This window comes from Macrobrachium rosenbergii, chromosome 46 (assembly GCF_040412425.1).
Source record: "Macrobrachium rosenbergii isolate ZJJX-2024 chromosome 46, ASM4041242v1, whole genome shotgun sequence".
NCBI classification, from domain to species: domain Eukaryota; kingdom Metazoa; phylum Arthropoda; class Malacostraca; order Decapoda; family Palaemonidae; genus Macrobrachium; species Macrobrachium rosenbergii.
The window spans coordinates 14,473,003-14,497,456 of NC_089786.1; the positions used below are offsets into that span (position 1 = coordinate 14,473,003).

The window sequence follows — 24,454 nt, forward strand, 5'->3', positions numbered from 1 at the left end:
AAGACATAAAACAAAACATCCATGTCACTGTCTTCTTTCCTTTCAGCCTGAATTTCCTCTGGGACACATCCCATACATATCTACTTCTGTGGCTGATTGTCTCCCATCCCCCTTTCTTAACATGTCCAAGCCATCCTGATCTTTAAGACCCCAGTCTACTTCCCAGCTGCTGAAAACCATATCTCTCTGTATTGTGAAAAACTAAGCCATAGCAGTTCTACCAACCCCTTCCTCTTCCAAATGCTTGTACAGCACTGGACAATTTCTTTCTCCAAGCATAGAAATGGCATATAATTCATGGTCTTTGATAAATTTTTTTGCATACCACTTCAAATAAATGAATGAAGTTGAAAAAGCATTGCCACAAGGCTGTTTCAGTCCATACTGAAGGCCCTTGACTTAGCTCAACCCTGACAAGGTAAAAGAATATAAACATCTTGGACTGAAAACCAGGCAAGACTGAAATTCATTCATTCCCTTAAAGGGAAAAGGAAAAAAATGAATCTGACATTCAGTGAAGCCAAATATTTGTTTAAAAAGGAAACTTTCATATGATTTTTCTTGTACTGTGAACATGGATTTTATATGGCAACAACAAAATTATTGTACATACTGTGTACCTTATATTAAAATACTGTACTGTACTTTGAAAAAATTTAATGCTAAGTAAGCAAGGATACAGCACTAAATACATTTGAAGAATCTGTCTGGTTATCAAAATTATGTAAGAAAGTTTCTTAGCTTGAAAACTAGTGTCTATCTGCATAAAATCTTCCAAAAAAGGTAGTACTACTGTCTTACTTATGAAATCATCACGTTCACACTTCAGATAGCAAGTGCCCATAGGTTACAACAATGTTACTTAGCATAACATAAATCTTTCAAGGTTAGTAGTTAATAAAGAATTTACTGGCTGAGAAAATGCTTACCCTGAGCTAAAATTAGTTCTGTTATTCAAGAATTCATATAATATTATGCAGTGTTACATACAAAATACTGCAATGTATAGCCTGTGTATGCAACGAAACTTTGAAGTCACATCCACTAAAGTGGCTTCTGTCAAAATCTTGGACACAACTCTGATGTTGAAAGGGAAAAATACTTTACAAATATAAAAGAGAGAGAGAGAGAGAGAGAGCGCACTTGAACAATGAAGTGCCTACATAATCCCAATGAAGAATTTAAAGGTACAGTACTGGGAATTCACCAGCTACCTCCTCCTGAAATGTTGCCTTTGCCTTCATGGCAGCTAAGAAAGTATTGGTCATTACAGTATTTGAAGTTTTCAAAACAGCATATAGGGAAATTATGATCATACAATTTTGCACTACACATTTTTCTTAAGCTGGGGCTTTTCAAGTTGTATACTTTCACAAAATTTAGATCTTTTAACCAGACTTTTTCCACATGGTATATACAACATCTATCTAATAGCAAGCTTTAATTCATTTGCAATACACTGTAACAAGTCTAACTCTTTCTGTGATCAGTAACTTAATATAATGTACTGACTAGAAATATTTCAAGAGTAATGTTCAATATTATATCAATACTGAATGGTTCTGCAGCACAAGGCAAAGCTGCATCTTTGGCTGTAAGACTGAATTTCAATCAACTTTATAGGTTCTTGCTAATAAGAGTAAGAGAGGAAATAAGTTTCCACCATCCTAATCCCCAAATAATTTGGGATTTGTGTACAACTACTCTACGTTGCAACACAAGGCACATCCAAGATATCGTGACCTCAACCCACACAAGACAAGAACACACAGTCCTCAGTTGGCACAGTTCTTCAAACAACAAAGGATTCTTCACATACACTTAATACTACATCTTGTAATTACCCTGCAAATGTGCCACCTTCTATAGAAGACATTTTTGTAACTCCTGCTAAAGTGCCGTCTGCTACGCACAACTGGTACATACAAACATAACTAAAAGTCACATGGTATGAGCTTCATTTATCTATTGGCCTTGATGATGAAAATTCAGCGATCAGCCACCTTTTCCAGAACAGCTGACATTTCAAAAAACAACACATTACCGTCATCAAAATTACATGATATAAAATCAAATTATTGTTGAAAAGGGTCACCTTTAATAAATGTGAAAGCCCATTCCCAAAAAGGATTTTCATGAGTATTAAACAGATAGTCCTAAGATTAACCAGTACAATTCCATAAATTTATTTTTGACAAGATAACATACGCATTTATGTCACTTAGGTTATATGATTATGAAAAATTTATTTTCAAATACATTTCATTAAATTTGAAAATTTCATCTCATTAACTCATTTCTTACATACAACACAACAAAGTTAGTATCTAAAAGCATAAGCTATTCCAAAACCTCAAGTACTCAATAAAACTTCAGTGTAAAAATTATCTACAGTGATTTATCTTACATGCACTACAATGTCACTAAAATATTGGCTATATATTAATCCCAATAAATCTCATTGTGAATAGAGTAACTGCAAATACAATGCATTTCACTATTAAAAATGTACCAACAAGATTGCCAACAAATTTTCAAATAACTCCCACGTATACTCAACAGTTCTAACTTTATTAACCTGCCAAACTTTCAAATGTACAAGTTACTCTATGGCAAATAAAATTAATAAAAATACACAAAGAACCACATAAACACTTCAAGCCTAGTGGCATGTTATTAAAAGCACTAGTGCCTGTATTTCATGTGTAATGCTTCTTCTCTCCTATACATGTATCCATCTGTCACACTTGAGTTACAAAATTGATTGTAAAACTTCTCTGAATTCAGTCTAGTATCAGCACTGTTTTACTTTCCCTTAATCACAGAAGTATCACTTAAGGGCATTACAGATACACTGAGAGAGATTTTATGTATCAAATTCACACACTGATCATTCTTCTTACTAAAAGGTACATGTAAGTGTTTAACCTACCAAAAGAGGCTTAAAGTGAAACATTCTTTCGAACGAATGCTGTCATTACATAAACTAAAAATCTGAAAATTTTTTAACGGTACAAACCTATCATTTTCACTAATGCCATTATCCCTAGTTCAAGTTGGTAAACACAGTTGCACTTCCAGTTATAACATATGAAGTAGTAATTAAAATTTTGACTTCAACATGAGAGATGTAAAAGCTTGTAGGTTTAAGAGAGAAAGAGAAATAATCTGAAGTTCTGAGCCCCCTTACATCAAGTTTTCTTACTGTCAATGACTTTAAGAGAACAGGTATATTTACTTGATGATATAGTTTTCTCTACCATTCATGTTCATCAGTATTTCAATAACATTTTCTTTTCAACAGTCCTTTAATCTTTTTCAAACAGTTTTCCATCATAGTTAATATATAATTACATGTGCTGTAGTTGAACTAACCAAGTCCCATCTGTAGGCTTGTAGGTCTTGTACAAAGAAATTGTTTGTACATGAGGCTATCATTGGAGAAATACTTAGAGTTGGACAGCTATGTGGGAAGATACCAAAGGGAACAAATGAAATAACACAACCAGCCATGCACGGGGATGAAGGGGGGGGGCCCTCAGAGATGATGTAAAAATTCTACAGGGTGCCATGTACGGTGAACTTTAGGTGGCAACCCCCCTACTGGGGCTTATTCAGTGTGAATATGTGAACATTATGATTAAATAATAATATAATATTAATAACGATACACATTTTATTTTGCGGAAGTCTGTTAGTTCTGTTCAGTAGTCTTGTTGCTTATTCTACGAATTAGTTTGCATAAGGAATAACATGTACACTATATTTATCAATCGTATTACAATTATTAAACGAACGCCCCATTACACAGCTACATCACAAATCAAAAACTCTACATGCAGGTCTTTCAACAATTTTCTGGCCAAACTAATGCCAAACAAATTATGAAGGTCGAAAACAAAATAATGACAAAGTTAAAGAATAGCACTGATAAGCAGTGATGAAAATGACAATACTGTAATTGAAATTAAAAGGATCATTTCACATATTTGATGACCATAATGAAAGGTGTGTGCATGAAAGATGGTGAGGCATGGAGCTTCTTATACAGAAGGCGGAATACGTCTTTATTGTTCTTTAATTACCACTTCAGTGCCTATAACTATTAATTACCACTTCAGTGCCTATAACTATTAATTACCACTTCAGTGCCTATAACTAAAATTTAGACTCATGTTCTACCATCTATCTGGCATAATGATATTCATATAAGTAACATTTTGTTATTTGTTGAAACACTGCCAAGTGCTTCAGTCATCTCCACGAATCCTAGATTTATAAATTAACTCACTTTCATAAACTGACCTTTTACTTTTCACATGTAAATAAAGAGAAGTTGATTTTATGGCTATTCACAAGTGGAGTGCACCAATGCCCTTCCTCACCATGTACAGTAGTCTCATGAAACTGATCAGAGACTCTGTAAAAAAATTGCCACAATCTACATAATAATGTTCCTTCACTTTTGCCTGTCTTTTACAAGTAGTCTGCAAGTTTCAACATACACAATATTATTTCTTTGAAGAGTGCAGTTAATTTTATGTTTGAATAAAAGTCACTGGCAGGTATTTATTGAGCTCTTGAAAACAAAAGTTCCTAAATATTTACATTTTTTTAAATTAATGAAATGTTTTTGGTTAATCTTAGGATACTAGCTTCAAAATATGTATATCACCATAAAAAAATAAAAATAAATTTATGACTATGTTCACGTGATAAATATATGGCTATACAAAAAGGAAAAGCAAGTCTGATTTCTGTAAATTACAGTGCAGTACAATGCTGTAGTATTTATCATATTTACACAATTCACAAAATATTCATAGATTACGTATTCAAACAAGAACGGTTTACAAAATAATCAAGTACTATCGTACAATCCATATGCCACTTTACACAGTATATATACGGAACAAATTACTGTACTACTAAATAAAATAATAAATTTATTTGGAAAGGGAATGTAAATTTAATCTACAGATACTCATACATACCTCACACACGTTAGCCTCACAGAGAATGCTGACATCCGACGCAATTACAGTTTGGAAACTTACACATTCTTTTCATCACTTTGAAATGATAACTAATGCACTTCACCATTCACAGAATTTATTTAAGCTCTACAGTGCTATAACTCGTACAATTCTTCATGTTCTCTTAACAGTCTCTTCAATGACATGGTGATTGTGCGTCCTGGAGTGACCACTGGGTGGGGGGCAGCAGTAGGGTCATGGAAACCATTTTGATATATTCCCTCCCGCACTTTCGAGTGGTATGACCTTCGGTTATTACTAGTGCAATTTGATTCGTCAACTTCCATTCTGTCAATCATTGGGCTGAAAAATTAAGATAATAATTAAATGGAATACAGTACAGTAACTGATTTCTTGAATTATGGACATCCTGGACTATCAGCCTACTTCTGTGTGTATATGGAAAAAATGACAGTAATTAATACATAATAAAGTTTGAAAACATATAATAAAAAAAATAAAATTGTGTAGGAAATTTTAATATTTTACAGCATACACACCAGTATTATGTAAGATACAGCATTGAATCAAATGGCAAAGAAACCTGTAATACAAGTGTAAAATGTCTTGCAGGAAAACTAGTAGGCATTTTTTTTTTTGCAGCAAAATTACCATTCAATATTAATTGGAAACAAATGCATAAATGTAAAAATAATATATAATTGCAAAATATTACAAAAGGCTTTCTCAAATCCTATTTTTGTTGAAAGGCACTGGCAAAAACCACGGAGTGTCTTTGGAAAATGTACACATGTTCATGTATCATTTCAAATAAACATGAAACTAAAAACAATGGAAACATACAAAGAAAGCTAATTGACATATTCAGCATGAAACCCAGACAAGAATCTGTTAACTTGTAAGATTTAACAAAGCTGGCAAGTCCTCTTTACTAAGTCCATAGTGTGCTGACCATGATGCACTATAGATGGTACTGAAGGTATTTTGCAATGGTCCTTCAGTTCTCAACTGCACAGCTGTCTGCATTTTACTTTTCATCCATTCATTCTGGTCTGTTCTAACCCAACAGTCCAATTTCACTCATCACACCTAGTTGCAATTTTCAATTCTCAAATCATTCACGCAAGCTCTTTGAGTCTATAAATGTAAGATGTTGATCTAACTACACTTCTTTTCATATTTACTCCCTTTTCTTGAGTAATTCAACTAAGCTATAGAAACCATAGTGCAATGTATGTCTTGACAAATTTTCAACAAATTTGCAATCCTCAAAATGCTTGGTTTGGTGTACAGTTCTCATCCTCCACCAATAAGATATAGACACCTCTCCCATTTTCTGTTTACTCATTCCCTTGTGGACTGTGGACCTTTATTTCTCTCAATTTGTTCTGAGGTCTGGGAGTAGATATTTTGTCTTTATCATTAGTCCCATGACTATATGACACTTACAATCAGATACTATATGTATTTTGTTACTGAAACCATTTCCACAGAGCAGTATTCCATATATGAAAACAAGAATATGATAACTTGCATTCCTGAGTACTGTGGTTGTCTTGACTCAGTACTATTCATAAATGACTGATGTGTGGCTTGAACTAAAAAAAACAAGGTTGTTGCTTATTCAGATGATGCTACTCTCTTTGAATACATCCCATCTTCTAATTTGAGACCTGTGGTTGCCAAATTTAATAAGATTTTACTACAATTAGTGCAAGGTGCAGATTCTGGGGGATGAAGTACAACCATAACATGTCTATGACATTAGGTCTGGTCCCCTCCCCCAAAACCCTTCATCGAGAAGGTTTCTTTGACTATGTGGAAATCATTTACAATTCTATGTGTCATTCTTGATTGTCAATGAATTTTTGTGCAATACATCCAGTCAATCAGTAATTATTAACTGACTAAAGCAATCCAGCTTTTGTAAAATTACACAAATAATTCAATCAAACAAATGATGCCAGTTGATAATACTGAGTACAGTATTATACAATATGAGCTCAACTTGTAGACATGTTACTTTATGATGAAAACTGATATTCCACAAGCTTATTACAAAATGCAATAAAACAAAATCACAACACTGTTACTGGAATTTGACATACATTAGACATGAGAAATCTGACTGTAGATCATAAAAAGCATGAAATTTTTCTAAAAATATCTCAATTGCAGCTCAAGTTCCCCATCTGTAATATACATTCATAAAATAATTAAATGCCAAATTTTTCCTATTAACTGTCCCAAGATTATAATCTGAGGCCCTACACTTTAAAATAAGTCAAGGGTTTAATGAACTACAGTAGTTGTAAATTGAACACTTCTGATTAAAGAAGCCCATAACCACTGTATACTACATTTACAGTACATGGCTGAATGGCATACCCATTTCTAGATGTTTACCAATTGGAACATTTTTCTTTTGAAAGATGGAGGAAATTGCCCATTTGTGAACTATGAGCTTTTGGCATTAAGATGAGTTCAAGTTACAGTACAGCATATGAACTTAGGTTTAAAATACTGCAGGCAAGAGCTAAAAGACAGCAAAGCAGAAGCATGAAGGCAGAACAAAGGTGAGGCACAGCTCTAATAAAACAGATACATACCTCTGACAGAGGTAGTTCAGTTTAAAAGATCAATGTGCAAGACACTTAGCAACTAGGTAAAAGTGGTACCACTGAGGAGGGTAAATGCCTTCTGGGCCCAACAAGATGAAAGATGACCCTGCTCTCATTTTAAAGAGGTTAGCTTTCAATAACAAAACCATATGGTACCCAATCAGAAGAGAATAACAAGTGTAAGGAATAGCTACATGAGGTTTTAAAATGAAGGCTAATATAATACATGAAAATTTCAAAGCAGTGTTTGCAAGTCAGGTGCACAAAAATAAAAATAAAAAAAGAATCACTTTTCTTCCACAGGCTGTCTCTAGTCTTCTGGTCCACTTTTGTTTCCTGAACACTTTTGAGTAAAGAGCTTTATTCTTTAACTTTACCATTCAAAATGGGAAGTCAGTCTTCGGAGCAATGTTAAATACACTGAGCATGATTGTGACTAAAGCATAATTAGTATTCAATATGGATGAATTACATATCTACAGCATGGAAAATGCCTTCCGCACTACACCCGATGATCAAAAAGCCCAGTAACGAGACAAAACAGGATAATGGAAAAAATGGACATATGAAAAGCAGTGTAGGTTTCAACAGCAGTATGAAAGAAAACAAAGTTATAAACCAGATACTTACACAAGCTAACATTAGGACACATATTTTGTCCAAGCCTGACATCTTTGTATATGTTAGGGGCTAGACAACAAATGCTAAGACTACAACAATTGGACCTACCCAACCTATATAGACTACTTCAGTAAAACTACAGGCTTGAAATCCAACAGTTCTACTTTAGAGTAACCTCAAGAGGTGACAAGCTAACCTTCCAAGTGAAATTTCAACTAGACTGCCCAATCCTGTTCCACCAATGAGTTATGAAGGCTACTGTCAGCTCTGTCACGCTAAGATGAATTAACATGTCTGAGGCCCAACAAGGCTTAGAAAGACAGCATGATGAAAACCACTGATCAAGGCAATTAAGAATCCTACTGATACACTAAATAAAAGCAGTTGAAGAACAAGAGCAAGTCATACAATGAATTACAGTAATATGAGATGCATTGCTTGACAAGATCACAGAAATACAGTACCATACTGTAATTGGATGAAACTACTTTATTTGGACAACCCTCAAGTCACATCAGTACTTGTGACAAAGTGTGACGTTTAGAAGGCTTTACAAAATCCATGCAAGGCACTGATCTTCATTATTCTGTAAATGAGGAAATGGTACCCCTATTTCAATATTAAACCTTGTAAACGACAGAAGGGCAAATATAAAACTTCAGGCAACATGGGACCATACTAACATTAAGAAAACAGATTCAAGTATTTAACTTTGTGGTCTGGTTAAACTACTTACAATAATAATGACAACCTAGTTTTGGGTCAAACCTCACTTCACTTCTTCAGTATATTAGCCATCACTTCATCCTTATTGAAAATAAACAGAAAATTATCAATGTATTATTTGATAAAGAATTTTAAGCATAACCACACTTTCAAATTATCTTCTTTAAACTTTGGCAACTTGCTCAATAAGAGGTTCTAGCTCTGGATTCTAAAGGGGTCATTATAACAACACTGAAGATGACATCAAACCAACCTCCTCTCAATACAGTACATCTCCGACAGAAAAGTTTTTGACAAATAGATTTCGTTCTGGCAATGACTACAAGCTCAGCATAGTGCAAAAAAGAAATACACAAGGCCTCAAGGAGAGAAGGAGAATTTTTTAGTTACCTAAATTCAATTCATTTACTTTTGAATACTTACAGTTGTCATCTTTTGCATCTGCAGTATAATATATCCAGTTATCAAATAAGCCAACATAAAATGAAGAAGCAGATACTAAAAGAATCTTACAAATATATCAAATCAGCCAAATAATAAATGACAATATCACTTGGTGCCCATCTACATAGCATTAAAGAATAATAATGATAAAGAATGATTAAGTGATATTTTGATCAAAAGCTGGGATTACTGACATCAGTTGTAGCTCCTTAACAAATGATAGACAATTTTAGTAGGAAATTCCGATTACTGTAAGGTACTGTAGTTTATCCAACACATCAGACTTATACATCCCCATAGAGTTGGTCCAAATGATTTGTTTTTGAATGATAGTTAAGACTGGAGCAAGTAGGATAGCTAGGTAAATAGAGTCCCACAGGAAAGGATGAAAATTAAAAAGGCAGAAAAAAATGGAGCTGGAGCTAGTACTACCACCTACACTGCAGTACATCATGGTGAAATTTTGATAAGGTATGAATTCTAGTCAGCTGTTGCAAAAGACAATAAAATCACCTTATCCCAAAATATTTATGCTTTCTACATTGACAGCTTATATCATAAATTGGGAACTGAATTTTATTGTTTTTGTGCAGAATGTCCATATACAAGACACCTGAGGCCACCTATCTCCCTCTAAACCAAATCTTAAGATTTTTGACTTCTTAATGCACTTATTAACAACAAGTTTCATTTTAACAATTAACAACAAATCCAACAAGTTTTATTTTAACAATTATAGATTGTCCCAACACCCAAAAGATAGTGAAAACACTGCAAATATACTAATCCAGGTAAACACCCATTAATCCATTGCTGAACTAAACCCATACCAAAACTCATTATGTCTAAGGAAAACCTCCACTGAAACTTATTGTTTATATAAATGACCATAGTTATAAATTACATTACACTTACCCACAGGCACACTTAACAGTTACAGAGCAAAAGTACTATAAGAATAACGCAGAAACACACTACAACATGAACGACAAATGAAATTACTTTCAGCTTGTGCATGCTTATACAGTAATAAGAGTCATACTCTACTTGATTTCCATAGTCTAATGCATGTGAAAAGTTAAAAGTGAAGGCTAGGACAGTTCAAGGCATTCACAGATTAGAGCACTGAAAGCAAAAGTGCATAGAGAAAGATTTTTTCAGACTAAAAGAAAATAACAAACCTTCCTTCCCAACGAGATAAAAGTGAGCAGGATTTCAAATAAAACTTGTTGATAATGTTCCATTACTTTATTCCAATAAGTTCATTTACATTATTCAAGCTTTACAGTCTCTCTCTTAAGTCTTATATAAGGCATAAGATTAATACTTGAAATTAAAAAGTAAAGATTTGAAACCCTGCATATATGAATAAAAAAAATAATTCTCTTTTACAAATAAACGTAAACATGGACACTATAAGTTTGTTTGACATACGGTAACAGATTACCACTTAATTTAGCTAACAAAGACTCATTTAGATAAAAAACAGGCAAGAAAATATATCAATCTATTTTTACTTCCTTAACTTTTGTATACATGAAGTTATGTACTTGTACTTTCTTAGCAAATTTCAAAATGAGATGGAATGCCCAAGCCAATACACTTTTAACTTTAAAAAAAACATGCATAGTTCTTGTAAACTTTGGTGGAGAGACCCAGGAAAATAACATCTTATTTTAAGTTACAAAAATATAATTTTAGAAAACTGATCTGATATATTCTCAATACAATTTTCAATTTATATGCACCAGTGCCTGTCATCACCAAGCTATCGCCTATGCCCTCTTACAATTCACTATTTGCTTTATAAGGCCAAGATTATGGTTTAAATATCCCTGACAGTAAGAAAACCATGTTCATCAAGCAATGTGACAACCCTCACAATTTCCAGATAATATAAAATGAACATTCAAAAACTGCATATTCTAACCTCACATGACATTCTAATCAATTCAAATAAATCATCAATTCAGACTATCATCACCAAACAAGTTTCTACAACAGGACAACTGGGGAACAGTGTATGCAGCAGTGGACCTGTGTCCTACAAAAAACCATTTCTCAAAGGGTGTTGCTAACATTCCAGACTTCAAAATTTAACATGATGAAGTACCAAGTTTCTTGAATAGTGTATTCAGTCTTGAGTTGCATATTTCTTAATTAATGCACCTTGAATTACCTGACAACTATAACTCAGAAAATGATGAAAACATAACTTTCTGTTATCTAATGAAATAGTCAAAAAATATATTGCATATACCCACAACACATTTCCTGACCCCAGTTAATCATATGACATTGTTATATCAATGAAATTACAATTCACTGAGTAACTGGCAAGTACCCTGAAATCCATCAGCTAGAATGCATTATGCTTGAAATGCAGAAATTAAAAAGCAGCAAAAATATCTTGTATAACAATTACACTTCTGTGCAAGCAAGCTGTTCTTTTATCTTGCAAAAAGCATTTTGATCAAAAAAGATCACAGAAATTCCCTGTCTTCTCTGGGCAGCACTGCAAATCTTATTAGTACAAACATAACTTCTGTCTGTTTTGATATATAAATCTTAACAGAAGTAAACACTTATTAAAGGCAATAAACTTAAGAAAACTGCAGCATACATTAATTGGAACTTTTAGAAGCGTAACAATAAGAAAACTTTTGAGTAAAATTACCAACAACAAGAGTAACCCCAATATCTGTATAGGATTCATTTAAATTTTTAAGTAACTAGTATTGCAGGGGACTACAATCAGAAAACTAAAATAAGTACGTGAAAATATGAGCAAATACATAAATGCACTGCATGAATGTTAATTCAGAAAGAAATAACCTTAAGAGGAAGAACATGTTAAAAATAAGCATGAAAGAGCAAACTTATTAATGTATTAGAAGGAAAGATAAACATTCAGAAGAAAACTAAAGAAAGAATGAATTACTATATAGGTCAGAAGTATACATAAAAATGTAAACAGTCTTCAATGCTACTGTAAGTTACAAGATGTTAAAAATGCTGAATAAATATTTCCTAGAAATGAAACTAAATGCAGCTTTTCTCAGGGTACTGACTCACATCACCCAGGAACAAAACCAAATATCCATGACAAATTATCAAAACATACTCAATGCAATTACTGTAAGTGTCACCTTGAGCTACAAATATAAAGGAAACATATCAACTGCAAAAATGGTTTTAAATCTAATACATAGTCAATCAGAATTCAGGTGTAGTATCCCTAACCATCTAGAAGTAGCATCAAAACCTGTCATAACATGGGGCAACCTATGAATTTTAAAAACTTGGCATTTATGCTGAACCTAGCATGACAATACAAAGAACAGAGACAGAATTTTTCATTACTGCTATTATTGTGATATCATACTGTGGTTTTTGTATCTTAGCCAGAGCAAACCAGTTGATACTTAAAACAAATCTGAATCCCTTATACACTATTTCAGTTGTACTTGGAAACATTTTGGCAATGATAATAGTAAAACACGTAAGCCAATAACAAAAATTTGCTGGCAATGATGATAGTATACTAGTACACAGGTCAAAATTCATTTTAAAACTTATGAACATAACTTCATTTAAACTAGTTTTCCAACTGTCAGAGAACTCCAACTTTTCTTGTAGTAACCAAGATAAACATGAAGGAGGACCCCTAAACCTATATTCTATCAAATTCCAAGGCATTTAAGTCTAGGAGTAGCCTTTAATAACTATTTCCAGCATCAGGCATGAGTTAACTAACAAGCTAGGTAAAATACCAACTGTATGCAAATGTTCCAAAACCTTGTTAATGCAGATATGGTATATATTGAAGAAATTACAAATGTATATTCATAGACTAAAAGTGACCCAGTATAAGCCAAACAGGCCTACTGTATGTTCAATGACAGACAAATATATACACTATGAGGGTAAGATTTTCTGATAAATGAATCCATTTACGACTGGATTGTGACTACATAGCTGGCTACAATATCTGCGAGGGAATTGGCAAAAAAGATACACATTCAGTTGCGTACATTTTCTGTAAATAACACTTTTGAAAGATAGTAAATTTTATACATGCAGAAGACCTGTGACACTAAGGTTCACCCTCTTCATGGTGCAATATGGTCATCTTACATTTTTCAAGAAAGGAGAAAACTCACATTATGATAGAGCCATGGTATGAAGAAAAGTCAATGGAAAGTTGGCTTGATGAAGAATGAATAGATGAAGGAAGACCTATTAAATAATGCATCACCTAACTATATTGGACTAGCTGCGACAAAAAACTATAGTCCTCATTCCGTCCATCTTGTAAAAGGGAAATACATCATGCAGTAATTCCTTTAATGTCTGGTCAACAATTTTCAGGCAAGAATAAAGTAAAACATATGCATTGTGTTAGTGATACTTGAAGATATTCAAAACATAAGCCATAAAAATACCTGAATAATTGAAGCGTCTTTTAAAATGCATTTAGAAAGCTACATACTCAATACAGAAGCTATAAATTCAAAACTTCAATCTTTTTAGCTTGCAAATACTCTAAGCCTGACAAGTGTAAAAGTCACTACTTACAAACAAATGGCAAAGTTTAACAAAATAAAAAAAAAATTATTCTATCAATACACTATGGCCAAGTTTTCAAGTATCACTACCCTGACTGTAACAGGAAAACAATTAAGTTGTTAGTACTGTATTAAATAAATTATGATGAGTATACACGGAAACAAAATCGATACTTGTACGTTAATGAGTAAATGTGTTATGTAAAATATGTATATACCTGTAATGTTAATTACATTAAAATAAAATCATGTAAGCTTTAAATAACAGTGTTATGCAAAAAATGTAGGATATCATGTTAGTCTCAATATGCATTCTATATGCTAATAACCTATAAGCTTCTACAAAACTGCTATAGTTAGAGTTCACTCAAAAAGGAGCCTGAAGCATACTTTATCAAGCCTCTAAACTTTCCTGTCTGTCACTTCCTTTATTCAAAATATTTTATGGGTCGACTCAAACATATAAAACTATTGTCTAACACCTCATATCATGGCACATACTAAACCAATTTTCAGCAGCAAGCCTCATTACAGTACTTGAACTATTATTGTCCTCAGCCATGCAGCTAATCACTTCCTCAGATTTTACAGGCGAATAGAATGACTACAGTGAGGAGTCTGACATAACTATAAAATATATATCTATGTAGCACCTCCATGGAAAATCTTAAAATTTTCTAGAAGTCCCAATATCCTCTTAAACCTAGGGCAATGATGTCACCAACAGATTTCATAGGCATACCAAGCTCAATTTGCAAGGTACCAATGTGAACAGCACATTCTATCTGTTCATGACATCACTGTGTATAAAGATATGAAATCCATGTCTAATTGTTTTCCTTAAATTTTACCATATGCAATCACCACTGTAGCTGCATATAATATATGGGACTACACGCTTGTGTGCTTGATATGTCGACTAATTGCATCTATCACCTCTACCAAACAGCACAAACTCATGTAAAAAATAAATAATCTGAAGATAGAAAAAAGAATACAGAAAAGATAGCCAACTTGGCAACATATTGAAAAACTGCTCTACCTTGACCACTTTTCAAGTAGACAATACAGTTTCACTTCTTTTCAAATTTCACCATTTGGTATTACAATGCTGTTTTTCATATAAAAAATGCCAATAGCAGAGGACCACAAAAAATAGAACATGTGTATAAAACACCACAAAATCTAACTTAAAACAAAAAAATATTTATGTTCAGCCATTATTTCTGTATTCACTATTCTAGAGTATCACAATTAATTATAGGGAATAAAACTGATACAAAAATTACAATACCTCCCTATAAGGGACCTGCAGAAAGTTAAACTTGTATAACACCTGTACCTGTACTGCATATACAAGCATCCATTACATTATAATGTGAAATGTTTCTGGAATATCTTGCATCATCCTTAATAAAACACACAAATTGTGTGAAAACTGAAAAGCAATTCTCTGTTAGCAAACACTAAAATGTGAGTAACTGCAATATTATTCATGTTACATACTATTTATGGCAGCAGAACTTTAGGAAAAATCAACTCTATACTATACAGGTAATGAACTGAAATTATAAGTAATTTTCATTGCCATAACACCTGTGGTAAATGATGTAAGAGCAACAGCCAATTACAAAATGGTTTTACTGTGACTTGTGTAACAACTCATGCATGAATAAACAAGAGCGTAGGGAAAAAAAATTTGGGATTTCTTAACTGTTAACCTAGCCAAATTAACTAACACTGTTAGATGGTAATAACTGTTAAAGACAGTATTTATAATTTTAAATGAACCAATACCAAAAATTATATCTGGGGAAAGAATTTTACTCCACTTCAAATAATTCTAACAACTTCTTTAAATCTTAGTTTTCCAGTATCTTAAATCATTACTTCATTTTCGCACTTTTTATCACTTCAAATATGTGCATGAATCAAGATGATCACAGTAAATGGTAGGTGTAAAATAAAAGTGTTACCTAAACATTTTCCCACTCATCACAATTTTTAAGTACAGTAGTTCCTTCTTTTCCCCCTGTTGCGATGGCCTTACAACATTTCAAAATTATGGTACACATTCATTTTATGCTTATCAGGCACTATTCCGTTTTTTCCTATCCAGCCACACTATAATGACTGTATTTGCCATGCAAGGTAAAACCAGCCCGCCCACTGAATGATACTAAAATTTTTTGCAGTCTTTATGCACTTGAATTCTTCATTAAATGTTTGGTGCCTGTATATGCAATACAGATACTTCTTCAAATAGTTTACTTTTTTCTCTCAAATACTCTAGGTAATTTATAAGCAATGCATATATCCACAATATTTCCAGTTAGAATCTAACCATTTCTCCATTCTTGCAATGTGACTGAGTATTATTGAAAATTCATTTTCCAGTAATAATCCATTCAACTTCATACAGTCCACATCAAAATTTGAGACACACTGGATCAGTGGCTGTATACATTTCCAAACAATATAAAATTCTCCAAGTTGCCACAGTTATATCACTCAGTTGTCACTGACAGTTTACTTGTGAACAGTTGAGTACATGCTATAAAAGACTAACAGCAATGCATCCTTGACATACATGAATGTCATTTGATTATTTACAATTACAAAAGAGTACACACCCCGCATTGTGTACGTTAAAGCACTGCCCTCATTAGCCCTAGACAACGCATTCCAGATTGCATCTAAACAATTTTCAGTTTTTCAGTATTCCCAAGCTATATACAGGGACAGAATTATGAAATTCACCATGACATACAGTATGCAGTTGTTCAAACTGAAAGACAAGGACAACAGTAACAAACAAACAAAAATAATAAATAAAAAATCTACTAACCCACATTAATAATTTATGAGCAGTTCTTGTAACAATCACCCATCCCCCAAACAAAGCTACTAATAGTACATAGACCTCAGCAGCAACCTGAGACTTACTATGCATGTGTCTCCATCCGTTCAATACTGGATTTCATAAGAGCAATGTTTGAGTCAATCTTGGACAGGAAGTCGCTTGGATTCGTTTCAGAACAATCATGGAGGCCACTTAACACTGAAGGTGACCTACTCTTTGGAGTGCTGCTTGGTGAGCTACTAGCGTCAGAGCTCCTAAAAGAAAAATATTTTAAGTCCGTATGAGATAACTATACCTAGAATAGAACAGAATAGAATGTAGAATTTAGCCCAAAAGCCAAGCATGTGGACCTATGAGATCATTCAGCACTGAAACGGAAATGGACAGTAAAAAGGTTTGAAAGGGAGAACAAGAGGGAAACTTTGCAGTTGCACTATGAATCAGTTGTTAGAAGAGGGTGGAAAGTAAGATGGAAGAAAGAGAATATGAATGGAGTACAATAAAATGAATCAAAGAGGTTGCAGCTAGGGGCTGAGGGACGCTGAAAGAACCTCAAGTAATGACTACAGTGCATGGCATGAGGTGCACTGACAGAACTATGCCCGGTAACAATTTTGCTTTTACAATGACTTACGTACCTAATACTGTACATGAATGCACCATTCCCTGCAAAGCCAAGACAACTTTACCAAAGTTTCCATGAAACATGAAATGAAATCAATTTTGCAAAAACTTCTTGTAAAATGTTTGTTTATCTTTAAATTTACAAAAAGCTATGAGGTACAATGCAGAATAAGAATGATTAAATTCATATGCACCTCTGAAGATAAGAAAATAAAGACTGACAGGGGATATCAATTAAACCCATGATCTAGTTTTCCTCCACACACAGAAATATACACAGGTACCTATTCATATTTCATAAACCCAAGATCTAATTTTTCTCCAAAAAACAGGGAAACCTTACCTGTCAGAACCATTAAAATGTGTTGTAGGACTTTGTGGCGAAAGAGTGGTTCCCATGACAGCTTCATAAACATCACGGCTAACAGGAACTTCTAAATAATCGTGAGTGAACATAGCCTCTATTGACCAAAGCTTATTGTGCTGTTTCAGCGTTTCCATCTGAAGTGAAGATATACCAACATTGTCAGTTGAAACAATTACATACAAGTTATAAAACTCATAAATATCTATACTAATGAAGTTACAAAACTGATAATTATCTATACTAATGAACACCATTTATTTCTAACATACAAATCCTCATATTTATATAGGGTCTCTAATAATCTAATCATAAACTTTTGCAAAAACTGAAATACAGTAATTTATAAAGCAGAATGAACAGTAATACAAAAACCCTCATTTAACATATACCTTTCTTTAATCTGCCATTTGACAGATGAGGATAGTGATAAACAGTCCTGGAAAATGCTTTAGACAGAGCAGTTCAGTGAGTTTATTGCACTCTCTTTGTTAATTACTTACAATGTGGTACAACCACAACCATAGGTAATTTACTTGCTCATCATACAGTATATGAAAAATTAGTTCCCACAAATACAATACAGGTAGCTGTTATTCAATATATCATTGTAAGCAATTTCAAGTCAGAAAAATTATGAAAGCAAGTAGCATGTTGAAGATCAGAGGAATGGGCTAGATTGACTGATTTGTGAAATTTAGGCTAAAAAGCCAAGCACTGGGGTACTTTGAGCCAGAATTGTCTATAAAATCATAAAGCTAGGGTATAGATGAAGAAATGGACCAGAAGTGAATTCAGACAAATGCACAAGACAGAGTACAACCGAAAGAACTGATTATGTATCTGACTGTAGAGAAAAAGCCTAAAACAAAATCAATGATCATAAAACAAGTCCATAATATAGTTACACAATTACTGCATATACACTTAACAATTATGCACAGATAATGAAATGTCAATAGCAAGACCAAACTGTTGGATAAATTGAAAAACTACCAGTTCCTGTAATAATAAAAGGTCAGTGATAATATATTTTAAATGTACCAGATAAATAAAATGTACACCACTGGTTTAAAACAATTTGGAGCCTGACAATTAGTGACCTTACAAGTTATCATTTTGCCCCACTTGTATTGTTTTCACTGCACGTGTTCCATTTGGCCTGCTTCAATTTTTATGTCTTGCATAAAGGGTAAGCAAAATTAAGAAATATCTATTGTCCAAAAAATGTTGTGTTACTTTTTATTTGCTGTATTTGTATTTTGCCCAAACCTGTGCCATATACTAAAAAACTGTATATCAATGCCTTCTGTAAGCATGACCTTGGAGCATGAATGTAAAATAATTAAGTAGCTAACAGGTTAATACACAAAAATGGTTAGGTTTCAAAGACCAGGTTGAAATTTAGGGTAGACTAAGGCCTATTTGAAAGTTTACTCTTAAATTCCTTTTGGGTATTGTTGCAAGGCTCTTAAGCATATGTTTAAAGGCAATCCCTGCAATTCCAATGCCAGCTAATCTAGCATAGCTATAAAAAATCTTTATGTTTTGTTGTCCATACAAAGAATTCTTATTAAGTTAATGCACATAGATTCCTTTTTTGTATTCACAAGCTTTATACAGTACAGTACTGTAGCATTATTTGTATTCACATACCTTTACCATAAATCACAACATAAGACATTTTTATTAATGTAATATTCAGTTGTGACTGGTGACACGGTAATGTTAGCACTTGATGTATGTGCCCATACTATATACCTTATCTGAATCGTACATAAATATTTCAGTCATAAATAGGTCGTCTACTATTCAAAGTTTTCAGACTTGGTGAAGAGCATCTCTATATATTGCAATCTGTGCAGTTTAGCACAACTGTCTAAAATGTAATGGCATATATATATATTTCAATTAGCTTTAATTTACTGTCTAATGCAGTTTTTGTAGCAGATGATTCTCCCATTACCACGTTTACCTCCAATTTAGAGTTAGAGGATCTATTTAAATCATATTTTTTACTTTTCGCGAATTATATTTCCTCACATATTTCCACATACTTGAATTTACTGTTATAAAAAAAGTGATATACTTACTATTAATATCAAAATCCCCAGACAAGCCAAACAAGTTTAAAAATGAAACTTTAGAAACCTCGCTGAACAACTTTGGCCTATATCAATCATCTAGCCAAAGGTTTATGATCCAGACTGTCACACAGTACTGTACTGTATATCTCTGAGATTAATGGGATCATATTATGAGATTTTGTAACGAGTACTTATCTCATTAATCTTGTGTCTCTCAGCTGTTTTCTGTCATTAGAACTTATCTGGAAAACCTATAAAACTAGTGGGATTGAAGGGCATGTTTTTCAACTATGAAAAGTTAAATCTTTTTTAATTAGGTCCTTCTGACTTATGGATGGTATTAATATTCACTCTGTATCATTACACTTACTTTATTTAAATATTTGTCATAGCTGGTATGTGGACTGGTTAAAAACAAAAGAAAAGCTGGTGGGTTGTCTTTAAGAAGATAAAAGAGACATGAAATGTCACAATTTTTCTAGTATTCAAGATGAAAAACTATAAACTAAAAAATGAGTGAGCGAAAGTCAATCAAATCAATGTCAAAGGCCCAAAGTTGAGTTCAGGACTTCATTTTTTTATTACTATTTATCTTATATATAACATAAAAATAATTTAAACATTAAAAATTTTTGAGGGGGAAGTTTAAACTCACCCTGCATGGAAGCATGTCTGTTCTGTAACCTGACTGCCATATGGGGTTACAACTTACACATACTGAAAGGTTTACAGAATAACGAAGTTGGGTCACCAAGAAAGAGATACAACCTGGGTTAACATTTCCTAACTTGATGAACTGGGGTCTTGAATGATTAAAAGTGCAAATTTCTCAAAGCCCTTGTTTTGCTGGGCCTTTACTTCTAAATATACAGTTTAAAAAAAAAATACTACTGTATACTGTGTTACACAGAAAAACATTGCAGATGACTTCATATGCTTACAATGCTCATACCATTGTAACTTCCTGAATTATATTTACATCCACTTGTTAATCCCAATGTCAAAACACAGATTAAATTGCACATAACTAAAACATAGGCTACCTAGCAAGCAAATCCTGAAATGTCTAATTTAGTTATTACGAGATTGAATGACATTTTGTACCATTATCCACATAGTAGTCATTCATTTATTACATGCCTTTTCTACAGATCAAGTGCATGTGGTGCTCTTGAACAGGTTCAGCAGGTTACTAGTATATTCAATGGACCGGTCTTGTTTTTTTTGGCATAATTATATAACACTGCAGACTGCTGGCATTAATTCTTTCTTAACATCTCAAAGCATAATCTGCCACAAAAAAAAAAAAAAAAAAAATTAAAAGCATCTTAACCTAAACAGCCAGTGCAGGCTAAAAATCTACATCCTCGCTGTTAATGGGCTACTCTAACAAATGCAAACAGCTCATTATTAATCATATCCACACTGTACATATATCTTATGCATTCCCAACATTCTTTGACTATTCAAGGAAAAATCATATATTTACAATAATCTGAAATAACTGTCTACAAGATTTAGAAAAAAAAAAAAAAATCCTTCTCCTACTAGTATCCTACACAGCGTTATGGACAAGTTGTCCAAATGCTGAAAGGTATATTATGCACAAGCTGTTTCTGAAAAAAAAAAAAAAAAGGTATACTGGAGAACAGCTAATACCTACAAACCTAACAAATTTGACAGAATAGTTTCACACTTGCAGCATTCTAGAAGGCTCCCACAGTCACTTTAAATATAAAATTTGCCACTGCATTCTCTGTGAAATGTGTCAGGTATTCTAAAATAAATAAAGTACTCACTTCAAAATAATCTAAGCAATAAACCAGCATATTAATTATGAGAATTGTCAAGAAGGGTTTATAAAATGCCATTTTTCCAAAATACTATCAGTTTTTTCCTGCTCTCTGGCAGGTTTTTCTGGGAATTTTCACTGCAAATGGTAGTCTATGTTGTTTGATCCACCCAAGTAAAATTCAATAGGACTGCTTACCCACAACAATACTGTATTAGCCTAGGCTTGGCAATTCTAGCCAAGTGGAACGTCTCCTAGCATTGTTTATTATAGGGTAGACCTATGATAGAACTGCACTGGTTAATATTATTCTACCTAAATTTCTTGCAAACATGAAATTCAGTATGAGAAATGGTGGAATGGCAGTCATTTTGGTATCTTTTCAATAAGGAATATGAGGGTCCTGTGAATTATGAGTTACAAATTAACTGAAAAAATATGAAGATTTGTGTTCTCATTCATTTAAAATTATTCTTACAGACTTTTGACAATGATGAGACGGAGTTCATATGAGGTTTAATAAGGAATATGAGGGTCCTGTGAATTATGAGTTACAAATTAACTGAAAAATATAAAGATTTGTGTTCTCATTCATTTAAAATTATTTTTACAGAACTTTTGACAATGATGAGACTGAGTTCATAGGAGGTTTAAGTCAAAATAAGGTGATATTGTCTTATTTAAATGATGAATTTTTATATACAGACTTTTTTGAGCTTTAGGCTACTATAAATAAAATTAACATTGATACTGATGAAAAACAGTTTTTCGTGTGGTTTATAAAAATGTTTTACATTTATTAAAGACCTACTTTATCCCTATAAAAAGCAGACCTGTAAGTACATGGGTGCATACAGAATTTCAATCTGTGCATGTGCTTTTACATGTAAAAAAATTTATATATATATATACTGTATACTTTCAAAGGCAGCATTTGTAAGCTTCTTTGTATTGCTTATTTTGTAACTATTTTCACCTCACACCAGCACCCTACATTAAACTAAGTTAGGGAAGGTAAGATTAGGATGTATCTTTGTAATTGGTCTTGTGATGGCTTTACAACTGATACTACTTATAGGCCTAGTTAAACAGAAACTGTGTATTTTCCAAACTACCTGGGCCTACCTTGTATTTTTTTGCATTTTCCACCATTCCCACTGCTGCATTTCACAAGTTTTGCTTCCCATCCTAAAAACTATGGTTTTCCACTAGACTCCCCATAGCCTATCTGTTATATAAAAACCTGGAGGCCTAGGAAACACAAAAGCACCTACGAAGATAGCAATAAAGGTAAAAAAAAAAAAACACGAGACAATTACTTGGCAAAAATATGAATCTAACAAAAAGTATAAGTATACTGTTAAGGCTAGGTTAGCCTGTTAGCTTACCCTGCATCCTGGTATGAGACATTCCCCAGATACATTAAAGTGAGCAGAGATTAAAGCTAAAATTATTATTTATGTAAGTTACTCTTCGCAGGCAATGTCAATAGATTGCATGACGAGTCGTTCTGCCTATGTAGGGTATTGTCCCACTAGTCTGGATTACAGCGACCAAAGGATAGAGCAATTACTTACGGGCTTAATTCCGTTAACACAGAGGGAAACCAGGCCTAAACTATAAGCACAGCCGAAATTCGGCAGAGAAAATACATGACACTCGAAATTTCGTTATCCAGGAAGCGAAAACGATCCTGGCACTCCACATCTTTCACAACATTGACGATAACAGTCTGTGCCAAGGGCCCATCCCAAAAGCGAAAACATGGAACTCGAAATGCACTCACTGTGACACCATATCTGAGAGCTATGCCTTGCAAGGTGTCCTGTTTGGACACACGGTGCTTGATGATATTTTCTGGCCGCTTCATGTTCACTGAGGTACTCCCGTATCGTCTGTGGGGTTTATTTGTTGAGCCCAGCAGCCCTTTCTCCTCACTGCTGGCCGCCATATTTGTTATGACTGGAGGTGAGCAGGCGCCAACATATAATATTTTCGATTAATTTTTTTGCCCTGGAAATTAATTGTCTGCACGTATATATTAATCTCATTGATAAACACGTTAATTTTACTGGTTTTCATTATACTTTGAAGACTGTATTCAATTTAAAAGATCTATGATTACATATGGCGGTATGTGGCAAGTTTATTCCTTAACCTTGATAATTGGATAACAAAAAAATTTCACACAGGTGAGAATGCCAAGACGAGGGAATATGTCAGGGACTCACCGTTGTAACATGACCTTAGTTATACACCTTTGTAATACAAACAAAGCGCTATGGTATAGAAGTGTGATAGGGTCTTAACGGAGGTTGAATTTTAAGTAACTGTCAACTCTACAAATCTCACCTGTCCGAGAGGGTAACTTCTATTGATGAAATAGAGCTATTTACCTGTGCAGGTAATGTCAAGTAGATCATTTGACCTAGTTTCCTCCAGTGCTTTCTCGACCTAACCACCAAGAGCAAGACACGGGCACTAATGATAGCCACTGAGGGTTCTGGTCAGAACGCCTGGCGATATGTAGATCAATATAAATATCCCGTTTTCAAGGTATCGCAGGTGAGCATTCACATCCACAGGTGCGAAATTTTATAATTATAGTTATTACGTATGTTCAGAGCCACCCCGCTTTTTAAAATGATTTAAGATACTAACCAAAAGAATAAAATTGTTTGTATTCGCCATTATCCTGGAACAAAACTAATATAGAAACTTTGCGTAGGGTGCTTCATGGACTTGAC

General features: G+C 33.5%; 1 protein-coding gene across 2 annotated transcripts; it reads right to left on the reverse strand.

Annotated features, from left to right (window-relative positions):
* Nucleotides 1-640: 640 nt before the first annotated feature.
* LOC136830227 (lysM and putative peptidoglycan-binding domain-containing protein 2-like) lies at nt 641-24,187 on the reverse strand. 2 transcript variants are annotated; one of them, XM_067089528.1, is made up of 5 exons: nt 24,104-24,187; nt 23,494-23,669; nt 17,808-17,965; nt 16,924-17,094; nt 641-5,339 (listed from the first exon to the last, which is right to left on the reverse strand). In XM_067089528.1, exons 2-5 carry the CDS (start codon nt 23,656-23,658, stop codon nt 5,132-5,134), a joined length of 702 nt encoding a protein of 233 aa, XP_066945629.1. In that variant the 5' UTR covers nt 23,659-23,669; nt 24,104-24,187; the 3' UTR covers nt 641-5,131. The 2 variants fall into 2 exon arrangements, with proteins under 2 accessions (XP_066945629.1, XP_066945628.1); XM_067089527.1 differs by lacking the exon at nt 24,104-24,187 and having other exon boundaries at nt 23,494-23,711.
* Between the last annotated feature and the right edge of the window lie 267 nt (nt 24,188-24,454).

Excerpts from the sequence above, each read along its gene's own strand:
- LOC136830227 (XM_067089528.1), bottom strand. The coding sequence starts at position 23,658 with ATGGCGGCCAGCAGTGAGGAGAAAGGGCTGCTGGGCTCAACAAATAAA. Across the intron at positions 17,966-23,493 it reads CTCTCAGATATGGTGTCACA|ATGGAAACGCTGAAACAGCA; the intron begins GTGAGTGCATTT and ends TCTTCACTTCAG. Across the intron at positions 5,340-16,923 it reads CGGATGGAGACACATGCATA|CCCAATGATTGACAGAATGG; the intron begins GTAAGTCTCAGG and ends TTAATTTTTCAG.